General features: G+C 34.2%; 2 protein-coding genes across 3 annotated transcripts; one reads left to right on the top strand and one right to left on the bottom strand.

The window, feature by feature from the left end:
* Window positions 1-165: 165 nt before the first annotated feature.
* On the top strand, window positions 166-8555 carry LOC115953257 (uncharacterized protein At5g03900, chloroplastic). The gene is made up of 14 exons (XM_031070850.1): window positions 166-706; window positions 1407-1514; window positions 1617-1720; window positions 1851-1934; window positions 2488-2560; window positions 2661-2726; window positions 3663-3752; window positions 5367-5432; window positions 5728-5870; window positions 5967-6053; window positions 6161-6224; window positions 7061-7204; window positions 7557-7720; window positions 8079-8555. The coding sequence occupies exons 1-13, from the start codon at window positions 317-319 to the stop codon at window positions 7698-7700; spliced, it is 1563 nt and encodes a 520-aa protein (XP_030926710.1). The 5' UTR covers window positions 166-316; the 3' UTR covers window positions 7701-7720; window positions 8079-8555.
* A 2138-nt stretch (window positions 8556-10693) lies between these two features.
* Window positions 10694-16313, bottom strand: LOC115951363. Of its 2 annotated transcripts, XM_031068579.1 has the most exons (5): window positions 15935-16313; window positions 14530-14665; window positions 13689-14429; window positions 12096-12285; window positions 10694-11179 (listed from the first exon to the last, which is right to left on the bottom strand). In XM_031068579.1, exons 1-5 carry the CDS (start codon window positions 16009-16011, stop codon window positions 11154-11156), a joined length of 1170 nt encoding a protein of 389 aa, XP_030924439.1. In that variant the 5' UTR covers window positions 16012-16313; the 3' UTR covers window positions 10694-11153. The 2 variants fall into 2 exon arrangements, with proteins under 2 accessions (XP_030924439.1, XP_030924440.1); XM_031068580.1 differs by lacking the exon at window positions 12096-12285.
* Between the last annotated feature and the right edge of the window lie 1168 nt (window positions 16314-17481).

Consider the following 17481-nt stretch of genomic DNA (forward strand, 5'->3'; position numbering starts at 1 on the left):
AAGTTCGATTTACATCTTTAATTAATTATTACAACAACCTTTAAAGAGTTATACATTTATATAAATATAAATATATATATATATATAGTTTTTTTTAAATAAATAAATAAAAAGACTTATCTAGTATTTAAATATTTGACTTTTAGGCTTTAGCTCAATCCAAGAAAAAAAAAAAAATCCAAAGCTCCTACCTATTCTGAACCACAAGCCCTGAGACACCAGTTCAGTTCAGTAAAGAACTGTGCGAAGCCTTCTCTCTTCCATTTCCATGGCCAAAACTTGAGAAAAAAACAAAACAAAAAAAGTTTCAAAATCAATGGCCTCAATTTCCACATGCTTCATAATATCACCAAATTGTGGCCTCTACTCTAATTCTAGACCCTCAAATTCCACTAGACCTCCAATCCAATTTCAAACGCCACCAGTTTCTCTCGGAATCGCCTGGAAAGGTAGGGAGCCTAGGGTTTTGGTACGTGCCGGAGCTGTGAAAGCGAGCAGCGTCGATGTCGCTTCGACGATAAGGCCCGGAGGTGCGGTGGAGAGCGACAAGCTACCGTCCGATGTGAGAAAGCGAGCTATGGACGCCGTCGATGCTTGCGGAGGTAGAGTTACCATTGGTGACGTGGCGAGCAAAGCTGGCCTCAAGTTGAATGAAGCTCAGAAGGCCTTGCAAGCGCTTGCTTCTGACACCAATGGCTTCTTGGAGGTACACACTCACATTTTTGGATGTATGTGAAATGTTTGTGTTATTGTGTTAGTGAATTTATTTAACACTGCGTTTGTTTCGACGGAAAATAGTTAATAGAAAACAATGTATTTTTGGGATAAATTGATTCATTTTCACGTATTTGGTTGCTGCCTTGGAATTGAGCCTGAAAACATTTTCAATTATATGAGCAAAGACTTTCATTCATGCCCCAAAATTTGCATCTAAGCAAAAAATTGAGTGAGAAAGTGAGTTGTTTGATAAAAAGAAGTCAATGGTCAGTCAATAATAGTCAATGGTTGGTCGGTCTGTGAACGAAGAGAGTGGAGGCAAACAGAGAGAAGTTACTAATGGAAGAGTTTTTTGTAGTGTGGAGTTTATTTGTGATGATCTCTTGAATAAATAACATTCCGGAAAACATTTTCTGCTATATTGGGCTTATTTTCTGTTGAGCACAGAAAACATTTTCCATTGACTTGCGTTTACGGTCTTACCAAACACTAAAAAGTGAAGAATGCATTTTCTGCTGAAACATTCAGAGCGTAAGGTTTTTTTTTTTTTTTTTTATAGGTAACAAATGGAGTGTATGATTATGTGTAGAGTCTAAGTTGGGAGTGGTGATACATTTGCTTGGTTAGATATAGTATTGGAGTTCTTGATTTTGTGATTGCAATTGTTTTTTCAAGATGGTCTCTAACAGGTATCGGACGAGGGTGACGTGCTCTATGTTTTCCCGAAAGATTATCGCACAAAGCTTGCGGCCAAGTCATTTAGAATCAAAGTTGAGCCTTTGTTTGAGAAGGCCAAGGTGTTGATTCTTGTTACAATTTTGGTGTTGTGATTAGGTTTTACTAGGAAATAATGGTTTATTTTATTTTAACTTGTGCTTGGTGCAAATTTGAATTGACAGGCCACGACTGAGTATTTAGTAAGGGTTTCCTTTGGTACTGCACTGATTGCTTCAATTGTTCTTGTTTATACCACAATTATTGCACTTCTTTCTAGCAGTAGAAGGTAATCTTTGGAATTTTAGTTTTTCAAATCATTCATATGTTCTTATCTCGATAAGATGTCCATTTAAAAAGAAAATAAATAAATAAACCCCTTGAATATGAAGACAATGATAGTGGAATTTTGTTGACAGTGAAGACGATAGTCGTGGAAGACGTGGAGGCCGATCTTATGACTCGGGATTTACTTTTTACCTCAGTCCAGCAGACCTGTTCTGGTAATATTTTTGTACTTTCAGACTTTTGAGGGGTGTATTACAGATCTTGCGTTTCATAAGAGTGTAAATGCAGGGGCAAGGGTTGACTGGTTGGCAATTTAGTTTCAAATGGTCCAGTTGATCTGACAAATGGTATTTGAGGGGATCACAAAGTGAAAATTTAAGGTTATTATAAAATTATTGTGAGATTTGCTCATTGGTATTGTCTGGTGTTTATAATATGGTATAATGGTAAGCTTGAGTGTTTAATCATTCATGCATATTTGAGAGTGGTCTTTTAAATGTCTCCCTGATGAAGTATTTTTGGGGAGAGATAAATGTGAGGATCATTTGGCTGGTTTTTATTGTGGTGAACTGGTGATCATAAATTTATTTGTTCTTATTAGACTTTTTGGGGGTAAATGGATGATATTAGTTGAGGATAAAGATATGTATATATGATATTTCTGTCTGAAAAAGGATGAACATTGGCTTTCAAATTGAGTTTCATGTAAGTGAACACTTGAATGTGCAAGAGCCTTATGTAACCTCTTTGTTGTTTTATATTATCAAGGTACTGGGATCCTTATTACTATAGGAGGCGAAGAATACAAACAGATGATAACAAGATGAACTTCATTGAATCTGTATGTGATTAAAAGGATTCTTATTTTTATTTGTTGCTGGCTATCTCCTACTGTTGATAAAAGGAAATATATATTCACTTTATAAATGATTATCTTTTAGATATTCTCATTCGTGTTTGGGGATGGTGATCCAAATCAAGGAATTGAAGAAGAGAGATGGAAGTTGGTAATATTTGAGCACTCAATTTGTCTGTCGCTTTTAACATTTTATATAAGCTCGTTGGTTGTTGTTGTTGCTATTAGTTTTTTCCCTTGTCAAAGTCATATATCATTTAGATTTTTTTATAGCAAACTCTTCCCTCTCTTGAGCGGTATGTTATACCTCCATTTTTCTTTGTGTGTCTCATTCCAAAAAGAGCAGTTTAGTGAGGCTATAATAACCTATCAAACAAAAAGGAAGAAGCGGGGCTATAATTAGTGATGATATTTATTGGAAAGTTAAGACAGTTATTCTGATGCAAAGTTTCCAAAGAGCTCGTGTGCAAGAAATATAAAGAACACACCAACCTTAGTCTTTAGCACCTGGAGCTGCCTGAACTCTAGGCTTCACCACTTAAGAGTTTCCTGGCATTATCACCAAACTAGGGAAAATCTCTAATAGAATTTTATTCATAAAAAATCAACATACCAATTAGTGTTGTCTATATATAGTCCCAATTTACATCAAATAAGGAAGGAAATCAACTCAACTAAAATAGCAATCAAATCCCTAAACCCCTCAAGTTCAAATCAAATCCTATAATTTAGACCAGTGGAATCTCTCTGTCTCTGTCTCTCTCTCTCTCTCTCAAAGACACACACACACGCACAAAAACATTACAGATAATAATATATTGTTTTATGTTAAAATTTTTTTTTGAAAAAAAGGTGCAATGTTCTTTGGACCAAATTGTGTCCTCTCTGGATAAGTAAGGCATTGAGGGTCAGGTCACAGGCTTGACTTCTTATGTGGGGGGGGGTTTGAGTTTTAGTAAAGAAAGAGGAGAGAAAAGGAAAGATATAATTATAGGTCTGCATGGGAATGTAGAACTTAGAAAAATAAAAAATGAAAAGGGAAGAAGAATGCAATAATTTAATCATTTTCCTTAATATGCATATGCAGATTGGGCAATACATATCCTCCAATGGCGGTGTTGTCACAGCTGAAGAACTTGCTCCATATCTTGACGTAGAAAGTACAGGGGCAACTACGGTATGTTCATGTTTGATGTAATCTATTTGTCATGAATTATGTGTTTGTTCTTTTTGCCTTGAATTTGGAGTGCTAGTGTGTTCATTTATATGTCATTGTAATTAGATTGATGGAGTATTGCCTCTCTTTCATTGCAAATAAAAAGTCTCTGATACCTTGCTTTTTTTGGCTATGCTTAATTTATCTTCTTTCTGCATTTTATAACCCATGGATCTTTTAAATCAGATATATATAATTTTTTTTTAATCAAAAAATTTTAAAAAATTATTATTTTTCCAAACCTTTATTGACTATCAAACTTAAATTTCCCCATGTTGGCATTAAAAAATACACCCAGAAACTCAGTATTTAAATTTTGATGCTACTTGTATCTTAATGTCTCGGACTTAATACTTTTAGCTTGTTGCAGTCTCTATTTTTTCCTCCCTCCTCCTCTCCTCCTTTCAAGAGCATAATTGAAGGTTTCAAACTGTGTTTGGATGTTATCTCTACATATTAGTTGCTTTCTTTTATCTCCAGCTGTAATATTGATGTGGGAAGCACAAATTTATATTTTATTTTAATTTGGTTTTATTTAATTTTAAAAGTCAAAATTGTATTTTATTGGTCAATCATAAATTTTTTAAAGTTAACTAGGGTATTGGTCTTTTATTAATTTTCTAGAGTCAAGGTTATTTTTGTAATTCAATAATTGGGATTTCCCAAGGCATTAAAATTTCAATTTCCTAACTCAATTAGAATCAGGGTTAAGTCATATATCAGCACAATATTGTATTCCTACAGAAACAATTAACAACTTGATTTTTTTAATAAAGTTTCTCTTGAAATTTGTCTAATGGGTTGGTGCTAACTCCAACCAACCTTAGGTGCTGACTTCTAGGTTTGTTCTCTCTTGCTTGGTACTGATTTCTAAGCTAGAATGCACGGACACGGCTGGGAGGGTGGTGCACCCGAGTCCGACGCGGCGTCCGACGCGGTTGACCGCGCGTCGGTGCCGCGTCTGAGTTTTTTTTTTTCTTGGATTCGCGCCGAATCGGCTTTGATTCGCGCCGAACCGGGCTGATTCGGCCAGAATCGGGCCGTATCGGCCGTATCGGGTTGTATCGGCCGGCGACTAATACGGCCAAAACAGGCCGAAATCGGCCTTGAAACTCGCCGGAGCAGCTGAAATTCTGACCTCAGATGTGTTTCTTGCCTTCTTCTTTCTTTGTTTTGTGAATCAAGTATATTAATGTGTTTTTTAAGAATATTTTAATAGTAAAAATATATAGAAAATATAAATAAAAATATTTTTAATAATTTTTTAATTGCCGAGTCCTGCCGCACCCGCACCCTACTTTTTCAAAAATTTCCTAGTCCCGCACCCGCACCCGAGTCCCGAAACGCACCCGTGCTTCATAGTTTCTAAGTTATCTATCTTTTATTTTCTATTATTCAAGTTGTTAAATATTAAGATACATATTTAATGTTCTTTTTCTTCATTCCTGGACGTGGCATCAATCAATAATCTCCTAATAGACTAATTGAAAATATCATTCCTTCAGTTCTTACATTGCATATATGCTATTTATTTATTTATTTTTTTCACTTATTTCCTTTTTTTGTTGGTTCCAGAATGATGACTCATACATCTTACCTGTTCTTTTACGGTTTGATGGTCAGCCTGAAATAGATGAAGAGGTATGTTAGAACAATTTATTGAAAGAAAATTATATGGTCTCTATTCTCTTGTCCAGATAATATATGTGTCAATATGATGAAGTCTGCAGAATGCAGTTTGTTGTGACCTTGGATTGTTTCATCTCTTAAGAAACTATGACATTACATCACATTAATCATATTTGTATTATGGGTAGTGTTGATATGCATGCTCTCATATCTTAATGCTGATACTGCAACCTGTGAGATTTTCACACATCTTGTTATCTGGCATGAAAAGGTTTAATTTACATTTACCTGTTTTCTTATAATGCAGGGGAATATTCTGTATCGTTTTCCATCTCTACAGCGTACAGCTTCTTCTCAAAGGAGTGGACGAAAGGAATATGTGGGAAGAAGATGGACTGATTGGATTGGAGGGATTGAGAAGTTTTTCAATGAGAGGAAATGGCAATTCAGGTTCTTTATTGTCCCCCCCCCCCCCCCAAAAATTATGTGGTAAAAATTTCCACCTGTGATTCAATTATTATATGGATACTTTTTCCTGCTTTGCAGCAAAACTAGCACTTCAGAAAGAGCAATGGTAATTGGTCTAGGTGGACTTAACCTTTTTGGTATTATTATTCTTGGAACCATGTTGAAGTAAGTATGGATATCTTGTGAATAATTCTTACTCGGTGGCTTTTCCTATATGTTGCTCTAATATCCCCACCTTATTTTTATTTATTTATTTTTGTTTCTATTTGAAGGGATATTTCAGTTAAACCTAGCGGGTTGATTAAATTCGTCACTGACATATTTCCTCTCCTTCAGGTATGATTTGTTGTCTCGAATTCAAAATGAATAAGCAGCTTTCTGTGATTGTGCCATTCAAGAATTTAATGACTTACAGTGAGAGGGTGATTTATATTTTGTTTTCAGAGGAAAGGTCAAAGTAGTCCTTGAGTTTTTTAGGGCAAGAGAAATATGCTTGATCGATTTACTCTTTGGTGAATAATTATGGATTTCGGTTATTTGTGTGTGTGTATCCATTCACTTGATGTCAAGTATTCATTCTAGTCTGTTATCACATGCGAGTGAGCGTGCACACACACACAAAAAGAAGGTATCCATTGTAATCAGTTTGTAATATTATTGCAGTTAAAATTGGTGGCTAACAACTCTTGCGCTTTGTCAAGTTTTTAACAAATCTCATTGTGGCATTATCACATTGCTTCCATATTTGATGGGTATCTAAAATTTGCAATTAATTACAGTTACCAATCAAGCAAACTTCACTGATGTGCTGGTGGTTCAGAGGGTTGCAATTTTTGAATTTTGTATCTGTCCTTTGTTGCAATTTTACATATCCAGTAATGGAATCTGTGATTCACCACATCCATGTTTGGCTTTCTTCAACTTTTGAGAATCTAAACTTGCTTTCATGGTATAAAACTTATAATCAATGAGAAAAAAGTTTTTTGCTGGTGAACTCATATCCAAGTACTTGCTGAAATTGTATCCTTTAAACAATTTTTAAATTTTTTTCGATTGTGTTAGTGTCACTCATTTTTTTGCAAAGATAAGATTGATGCCTTTGGTTTTGGGCAATGTTATCAAATGTTGGTTTAACTTTGCTTGCATCTATTTATTGAACAATAACTCCGCAGATTTATGCTGGTTCTTTCTTTGCAATTCCTTTGGTCCGGTGGTTCCTCGTCCGCAATAGGAATGCTCAAATAGAAAAGAGAAATCAAGCCAGGCAACTGCGTGCTCGAGCACTTGAATCACCTGATGTCTCCTTAAGGCGGAAGGTAACTGCATTAGTGTTTATCTAGGGGGCCAAAAAAAAAAAAAAAAGAAAGGTTAAAGACTTTCTCTATGTTGCTGATGTGTCAGGTGGTTAAATAAAAGGTTGTACCGAGTCCAAAAATCTCCATCTACCTAATGCTATGTGAATAGCGTTTATGAAAAAACAGCCATGTGCATCCGTTATTACTACAACTGAGAAACAATTTTTAGTCTCATTTTTATTTATAGGGGCTTGTACATTTAATTGTGCCCTGTGGGACTTGGTCTTGGACTTGAATGACATCATTGCCTTCATCTCTGTGTTGGATTTTCCTTATAATTTTTTTTTTGATTAATTATCATTTTATTATCCAGCTCCTTAGTGCTCGGGACATGGCCCAGAGAACAGTCATAGGGCAGGATCGAATTGTCTACAGCACTGACAGGGACTTAATTGAGCAAGATTATGAGGCCCGGGAATGGGATACGAGATTTCGAGAGATAGAGAAGTCAGATTGAACCAAGGCCACCGTAACTCGGTAAAGTTAACATTTCTGGCCTTTGATGAGAGAGTGAGAGAGATTGTAGTCCGTATGATACATTTGAATATAATGTTAAGCACTTGCATGATGCTACGGTTTGTAACCAGTCCCCTGCAGATTTTTGTATAGGTGCTTGTTGGTTCCTGGGGTGTTGCAAGCCATTTTTTCTTAGCTATTAACTAGCTGCAATGCACAGATTTAAATATGAGTCAATACATTTTGGGTGTGCAAAAACTAAGTATAACTAGATTTAGTAATTGCTAAAATTTCGGAGGGAAATGAATCCTTGGATTTTATTGTCATCGTGGTGCTCTCTCACTTAATAATTACTCCATTGTTGCATGTGTAATTTCAGGTACTTGAGCTCGCAGCATTCTTCATTGAGAACTTTAGAGTATCATCTTAGTGTGAACCTCCAAGTTGAGTCCTACTGGTAGTAATTGCAGTATGGGAAGGATGGATTCTGCAGTATCCTGAGGTAACAAGGAATGCTGCTTGGATAGCAATGATGCTTTGTGATATAATTTCAGTTGGATTTAATATATCCTCCCATTGCCATATACAAATGAAGATGGGTCATTACTGTGAAATTACCAAACGCCAATGACAGTATTTAATAGTATCATTTGCTTCATATTTGAAACTTAGGATTTCCTAATACATTTGATTGTGAAATGTAATTATTTTTTGTTGAGTTACTCGTTCCATAGTGTTGGGACGAAAACCCGGTTAGGGGGTGCTGGGACCGATTAATACTCTCATTTGTACCTATTACTTCTTTGTAGTGAATTGAAATGAATGCTGACTTACACACCAAAAAAAAAAAAAAAAAGGCAATAGAATGGATGTAGCACTAATTTTTATACAAACTAATTGCAAACTTTATAAGAATATGGTGTAAAATTTGTAGGTTAAATAGTGCATGTATTATTTGAAATTGTTTTCTATTTTTATAAGTTTTATGCAATGGAAGGTATAATGTATTTTGCATTCAACAATAATACATATATACATACATACATATATAAATGATAAAAATATTTAAATTACATAATTATACTGTTGTTTTATAAAAGGAGAGGATGTTATTAGAATTTTTTTTTTTTAAATACCATAATCTGTTGATTAATTTGAACATATCCAAAATATTTAAAAAAAAAAAAAAATACACCCCTATTCCAAGGAACACATGTTAATATTTCATTAAATTTAAATGAATATAAGTTTAGAATTGTAGTATTTCTTTTTTCTTTTCAAATATAAATATAATGACTATATTATTAAAGCTTGAATTTTAAGGTAATTTTTTTGAATATTTTTAATTTTTATTGTCTTTTTAGGTTCCATATCTCTAATTTCTAATACTTATTATTATTATTATTATTATTATTATTATTATTATTATTATTATTTTGTATTTTTTAGTCAAAAACTAAATAGTTTGGCCCAAATAAAATAAAATATCATACTTTTTAACCCAAAAGTTAAGAAGAAAAAAAAATCAACCTACAAAAAAATCAATTTAAGGCCCAATTAGTCCAAAATGGACCGAAATGAACCGATTGAATTAAAGTGAAACAAATGAATTGAAGGGGATTGAATTGGACGGTAGACTGAATGGAACTAAGTGGATTGAAATGGACTAAAATGGACCGAATAAACGTAAATGGATTGAAAAACTACGTTAATGTGTAAATATTATATAGATTTGTAATACTTATAAGTAGTAAAATTTATAGACCAAATTGGACTGAAATGGATCTAAGTGGACTAAATGGACCTAGGTGCAATGAAGTTGACCGAATTGGACCTAATTAAATGAATGGATTGAAGTGGACCAAAATGACCTAAGTGGACTAAAATGCTACACTAATTTGTAGATATTATATAGATTTGTAAGACTTGTATATAGTAAAATTTATACTAACTACATTATCACTAAAAAATAATTAGGAATTTGTTTATTTTACTGTTGATGTGAAACTAACCAATCATATCACTTTTGTAAATTTTTTAGCTAATAAACTATACTTTTTTTTTTTGAGAAAGAATAAACTATATCATTTAAATGTTCTTTATATATTAAAATTTTAAATGAAAACATTCATAAGATGCATTATTAAAAGATTTTATTCTTTGATTAGTATTAATTTAAAAAATGCTTAAATGACTTCATGTCCTAGTAGATTTGGACAAAATAATTAAATTAACTAATTTAGTTATTTACTAATTGATCTTATAATTAAAATGGATCAAAGTAAACTGAAAGGACCAAAATGCAATGCTAATGTGACTCAATAAGAGTGAAACAAAAATAAATGATACACTTCAATTTTTAAATATTATATAGATATAGTCGTATAGATGACATTCAATGTGAGCGAGGAAACTTTTTAGTGTGCTAAATCATCAAAGCTTCAATATAACTCTGAGCATCAGCCATATTTGAACTAGCAAGTCGCATTACCAATATTGTATTAAAGTAAGATTTTAGAGGGTGGTGGCAATGGTAAATCTGCCCCCAGAACTTCTTCCCCACCACCCCCCCCAAAAAAAGAAAAACTGTTTGGAACGTGTCTGTCCAATTGCTTCCATTTGGTATATCTAAGAGATAAAGACCAGATGATTGAGAGGCAGATGAAATTCCTTTCTCCACTTTGCTCTCTTCTATCAAGGCCCTTATAAAGTAGAATGAAGTTATCATTTGATAGTTTTTGTTATATACTTGTTTTGTGACCATGTGGCCAGTCACATGTGAAAGCCTATCTAGAAATTACCTTACATATTTTACACTGTATATCCCTTATACAATATTGAACCTCTAATTGGGGAGGGGCTGAAGCTATTATAGTCATGTTTCAAATCTATCAGGCGGATGTATCTATGAGAAGTGAGAGCTGGAGTTCCTTTCAACAAAGATTGTACCCAACATTTTAACCTCTTTGGACCCAAGATAGTGCCCAGGAAGGGTAGTAACATTAACTGTGAAAATGACAACTCCATAGACCTTTCCTACTAATTACAATACATAGAATGGACACTGACTAATCAACCACTGTATCAACACATGCAGTGCTAAAAAGCAAAGCCTGCAATTGTAACCTGTGTAAAAACCCATCACCAACACCCATTAGCAAAACCAATACCAGTTTTTTACAGACAAGTGCTGTATAAATCAGTCTAAAACTTTCAAATATGCATTGCTAGTAGAAACGATGGTGATCACATGATCAATGAATGGTATAAATTGATGCCCAAAGGTACAGAAATGTCTACAGAGAACAGATTAGTTGTTTGCACCCAGGCAAGAAAAATGGATGTCAGGAAGTAGGAAAATTAGCAGTTCAGAACCAATAATTCCCACCATCGCTAAGGCATTGCAAAGACATCCCTATACATGGATAGTAGTATGTACCAAAAAATACAGCCCTTAAGCTATTCGGGATACCAACATACCTGCATGAAAGAGCATATTTAAGCAGAGATCAGTTTTATATCTAACATCAACTCTGAAAAAGAAACGATATCTAATTATATATCTGCATAGTCATGAAAATGAAAATCTTCATATTTTCTGAATATTCTCAATACTTGTAGGGTTCAAGTCACAACATGATGTAGAACAAGGGTAGGAATATTGAGATAAAGAGGAAAAGAAAATAAACAGAAAAAATGCTAGGCTTCACCACCTAGAATCTGCCTGAAAACCTTAGGCATCATTACCTAAGTGTGTTTAACATCACCACCATACAAAGAGAAACACATACCATGAATTTCTAATTCCAATTCTAGTGTCTTTCATGATTACAAGAGTACTAGTTTAATAGGTATTCAAGGATTACATCCATATGAAATATCTAATTAAATCCCATAAAAATCTCAACATTAAAAACCAAATTCAAGAAGAAAAATAATTTCAAATTCAAAATTAAAATCTGAAATATTTTTGGTGCTCCTTGGATCACAATAGTTGAAAAAAAAAGAAAAAAAAAAAGAAAAAAAGAAAAAAAAAACACCCTATAATATGTGATCTTAAGATGATAAATATATCCTTTGACCAATTAAGAAGTATAGGGATAGAATGGTGCAGTGCATAAAATACCATGATAGTACGAAGAGCATAAAGAAATGAATAAGCTTATTGAATAGAAAAAAAAAATGTCTTAAAGCAAAAAGAAGCATTACAGTGCAATAAAATACAAAGGCATTGGTACTTAGCGATTGCATGAGCAAGCATTTCATGCAGAAGATAAGCATGGCAAAACAATACCTTTTTTTCCTATGGCGAATTCTATGTTATTTAACTAGATTGATAACTAATACGAGCGACAAGTAGAAAAGTAAAATGAATTTTAAGTGCAAATGTGCTTACCTAAAATTATGACTATAAATAATATCATCAATATCAATGGAATTGATTTTTTATTAACTTGAACATAGAAGGGAGATCTTTGATATCTTGCCCAACATGCCCCAAGCCAGTTGCACAAGATCATAACCTTTGTCAACACACTTGAGTATGTTCCTTGGGAATTGCTATATCCAGAAGCTAAATGCTGACCCTGTCAAAGAGACCCACACCAATAAGCACGAAGAAAAGTAAATCTTGATAAGGCTTGGCACTTCCATCCACAAAATATAAATCTTATTCAATCCTGCCGGAATCAGAAATGGTCAAGTGATATTCTATCTTCATGCACAACTGAAACAAAGAAGAGTGTAACCCACATACTAAAAAGAATTTGAAAACACATTAAATTGATGGGGGTTTTGAATCCCTAGCATCTTCCACTTTATTTTCTTCCTTTTTTCTTAGGTAAATATAGTCCACATACCGACAAAAAATGGATTCCGTGAATTCACCATCCGCTTCTTATTTATGGGTGTAGGAAATACCATTTGGTCCAAGGACCATTGCCTAGCATCTTCTTAATTATCCAATAATAAAAAGTTGAAACTTGGCACTTGGCAGTTACAAGCTTATACCTTCTTAATTATATTCTTTCCTTTACCATAACAGCAAGCAAGAAAGTAAGACTCAATAAAATGTCTGGTAATAACATGTCAGATAAGAGATCATTGCTTCTTCTTTTTTGGTGGGTTTTCTTTTTCTTTTTTCTTTTTTTTTGGGGGGGGGGGGGGGGGGTTTAGTGGTTCATGCTTATACACTTGCAGACACAGACTCCTTAAATTTGTCATAATGATCTCTCTTTCATCTGACAGATCATTGCAGATGAGAACTGATATTAGCCTTATTTTCCTCTTTTTCTTTTTTCTTTTGTGTATCTGTTGCATACCTCATGTACAGGGGCTGTACTCATTTTTCCTCTTGTGAATACACTATAATTTCTTATCAAATAAGAATAATCATCATAATATGCATCCTATAGCAGCATTTCAAAATTAAATGTAATGCATGACTTTGTATCTCAGGAAAAATGATGATAAGATACTTCACTACACCCTATATTCCCTTTTAACAAGTGCTTTCCTACACTTGTTCAAGTGGATTTTAGGAACGCATTTGTCAGTGCAAACGGGGTCATTTCATATAGTGCAAACACAGGTTATAGCCAAATGATAACGCAATCTTCCTTATTATTCCTTAATGTAAAGAGTCTACTTTGTGGACTGTGTAGTGTCTCTCCTTACTAGTGAATTGCTAGACAGAAAGAAAAATATTTAAAAATAAAATAAAATAAACAAAAAACTCCACTTTTACCCCTAATTTCCACTTTCAACAATTTATGAAAAAATTTCATAAATTTTAGTGCAGCACACATCCACAAAATATCATCATTATTCTAAATAAAACCATTATGCATATATTCATTGAAATGGGACCAAAGTGTTTCCGGCGGCACTATATTCAGTATTCACTGCTTTGCCAGAGGTTGATTACCCATTTATGCGGTATAAACTGTGTATATGCATTGCGTCATCAGCATGGTCTAGTTAAAATTACCTGTGCCCCATGAGAAACGTCAATGTATGTTGGGGAATCCCTTTGCTCTTCTCCATCTTTTAACCTCTTCGTATAATTCCTAGTGACCCTGTTCACAGATGCTGTCCATAAGTTATTCAAGAAACCAAATACATTCAATCTGCTCTGAATTCCTCGCAACTTGTTCTCATGGAAGAAGTTTTTAGGTTTGCGTTCATTAGCTTCCAGGTCCCAACTCTCATCTTCACCATGTCTGATACAAGAGGTCTCTTGAAGACAATCTGGTGCTTCAAAACCCAACTTAGTAGAATAATGAGAGCCCACCCTCCTCAGGTTATTCCCCTTCCTGGGATCAAGGTTGTGGTTGATATGTGAAACCCCATTAATATTCAGGTTTTCAATTTCTCTGCTGCTGTGTTCAATGAGCCCAGACGCACTGTCTTTTGAACTTGATGCTGTGGTTGGATCAATAAATCTTTTCAACATACTACCGTCTTCTGAATCATAACGATTGAAGTTTTCGTTAGGATTTCCCCCAGAAAGAAACAATGCTAACCCATCTCTATCTTGTTCATTCAAGTTAACCCACTCAGTATTTCTCATGGGAACTCGCAATGAAGTATCCTCCACGTTTTTCTCCACATGAATGATTTGTTCCCTGATGGCTCTGACAAATTGCTTGTGTCCGGAAGTTATGTCTTCCCGCATTTGAGATTTGTCTTTCATTGATGACAAGTTGACTGCTCTTTCAAAATCTTCCAACTGATTAGAGATAATAACCAGTTTAAGATAAACAAAAGTAAAGAATCAAACACACACACACACATATACATAGGACATGGAGGTCAACATTAATAAACACCTGCCATTTTGCTGTTTCAAGGGTTGTTGCAAGATCACGCCTATGATAATCAAGTGACAAAAGAAGCTTTGGGTCTGGATGTTCAACTTGAACAAGACTTCGCTCATGCAACAAAAGTCGGAAAATTGATTCCATCCTAAATGCCAAAAATAAAACAGAGAACTGGATCAATATAACTAAAGATTCTAGGATAAATTAATATCATCCCAAATGTTAAACCAAGCAAAGAATTGAATCATATTAACTTAATATTTTAGGAAGATGAACCTATTACACAAAAAGGGAAGTGTCTAATGCATATGCAATGTGTGAAGTTATCATATTTATTTGTTGTGTTAAGAGAACTACTCTAATGGCTTGTTTCTATTCCACTCCCCCTCCCTCGCCCTCAATCCAAACTGCTCAAGAGTTTTCAAATTTCAGATTAAGAAAGCAACCAAAAAGCAAATGTTGTTTTTGGTGGTGAAGTTCCAAAGAACCATTAGGGAAGCATCTTCTTATACCTCATGCAAATTTTCGAACCCACCAAAAAGAAATTCAAATTCTGAGCCATAGAGAATCTTATCTACTATACTTAAAATCAAAACAAGTAGCAATGTATGATCCTTAAACTTGCACTACATAATATGACAATATTTGCACCCCTAGAAGACTTGCCCAACTCATTCCATTATTTCTTGTAGATTTCCCTAATTTTTCATTAAAACCAAAAGAACGATTATAAACAATCTGGGAAAGCAATAAATTCACCCAAAAAAAAAAGATCAAAAGTACAACTACCCAAATGATTAACGTAACACCTTTATGCCACACAAACCTCAGATTATTATTAAACCCACAAAAAACGTTTCAAAGAGCAAACTTTCTTGCTTTATTTTCCAAAAGAACACAATATGGGAAAGCAACAGATTCAAACACACACAAACTCAAAAGTGCAACTACCTAAGTGCTTTTTTTTTTTTTATCTGTATCTAAGTGCTTAACATAACATCCTTTTGCCACATAAAACTCAGATTATCACTAAACCCACAAAAACCGTTTCAAAAAGCAAACTTGCTTGCTTTATTTTCCAAAAGAACGATTATAGACAATATGGGAAAGCTCAGATTATCACTAAACCCACAAAAACCGTTTCAAAAAGCAAACTTTCTTGCTTTATTTTCCAAAAGAACGATTATAGACAATATGGGAAAGCAACAGATTCACAAACTCAAAAGTGCAACTACCAAAGTTCTTTTTCTTTTCTTTTTTTAATCTGTATCTAAGTGCTTAACATAACACCCATTTGCCACAAAAACCTCAGATTTTCATTAAACCCACAAAGAACTTCTCAAAAGGGAAACTTTCTTGCTTTCAAAAGCAATAAAAACACTTCCAAAAACGAATACAGAAAACAAAAACTGACCTGTCTGCAGAGTCTTGGACAACCTCGGCTGCAGAAAACAAAGGGTCTGATTCCCATTGATTCAAGCTCGAACCCATGTCAATAATTACATTTACCCAAAAAAACAAAGAAAGGAAAAGAAAAAAAAAAAATTCACACCCTCAACTTTGAAAGGAAATGGGTATGTAATGAAAGCTTAGAATCATTTATAAAAACATATTCCTCAATAAAGAAAAGGCACGTTCTTTTATAAAAAGATCAAATACTTGTAATGGATTAGAAATGGAATTGAAAGCAACAGCATATAGTGGAAATTTTGAATCTCGAAATAGTTACAAAGAATGGTTGAGATTTGAGAGAAAATAAAAATGGAGGGTTTGGGCTTTGTGGGTTAAAGTAAAAAAAGAAAGGATTTTTTTTTTTTTCAAGTTTTATACACAACCCAACAGGTTGTTTTGGTTTCCATTTAAGGTGTAATAACTATGAGCATTCACATCAGCTCATCTAAAAGATTTCATCTATTTTACACTAAAAACTTATTTTTTCTATTTTATATCATCACTTTTACAAAATACCTACGTCAGTTCATCTATTCTATCACCTCTCTTATTTAAATAATCAATTTTCTCAATTATTTTATTATTTCTCTCAACTAACCCATTTTACCCATTTTTATACGCGCTCTCTCTTTCTCTACCGTATTTTCTGATTTCTTGCTCTCTCTCTTCTATCTCTCCATACCCACTCTCTCCCTCTCGATCTATCTCTCTATACTCATCTCTCTCCCTCTCGGTCACAAACCAATCCACATCATCTCAGTCACTAGCACCGATCCACAGCTCCGATTACAAGCATTGATCCACAACAGCACCGATCCACAGCTTCGATCACAAGCATCGATCCATAGCACCGATCACAAGCATCGATCCACAGTAGCACCGATCCACAGCACCGATCCACAACTCCGATCACAAGTATCAATCCATAGCTGCACCGATCCACAGCTCAGTTCTCCCTAGCTTCGACCCACAAGCACCAATCTCCCTAGCTCCGATCAGGCAAGACCCATACCCACGAGCTCTGATCGTTCCGATAAGCACCGATCTGTCTCTTTTTTGTTTTTCCGTTTGGGTTTGTTTGTGTGTGGGTGTGTTTGTGTATCTCTTTTTTTTTTTTTTTAGCAAGTGTATCTCTGTGTTGATTTTTCTGTGTGGATGTGTTTGTGTGTGGGTGTGTTTGTGTGCATCTAAGGAAAAGAAGATGAGGTCGTTGTGCACGGAGAAGAGAGAGAAAAATTGGTGCGAACGGAAATTAATAAAAAACTAAATACACATACTACAGTGCCTGTGTAAATTTACACGGTACAGTAGCTCGTTGAAAATTTTAGATGATTATACACGATTTTAAATGGACTGATGTAGTGTGTTTTTTGGTTCAAAATGTGTAAAAGTAACCAAAATATGTATTTTATACATTTATACAGAGCTGATGTGAATGCTCTAATAACTAAATAAGCAGGCTTAAAAAAAAAAAAAAAACAAAAAAAAACAAAATAAGCAGGTGAAATA

This window comes from Quercus lobata, chromosome 7, assembly GCF_001633185.2.
Source record: "Quercus lobata isolate SW786 chromosome 7, ValleyOak3.0 Primary Assembly, whole genome shotgun sequence".
NCBI classification, from domain to species: Eukaryota; Viridiplantae; Streptophyta; class Magnoliopsida; order Fagales; family Fagaceae; genus Quercus; species Quercus lobata.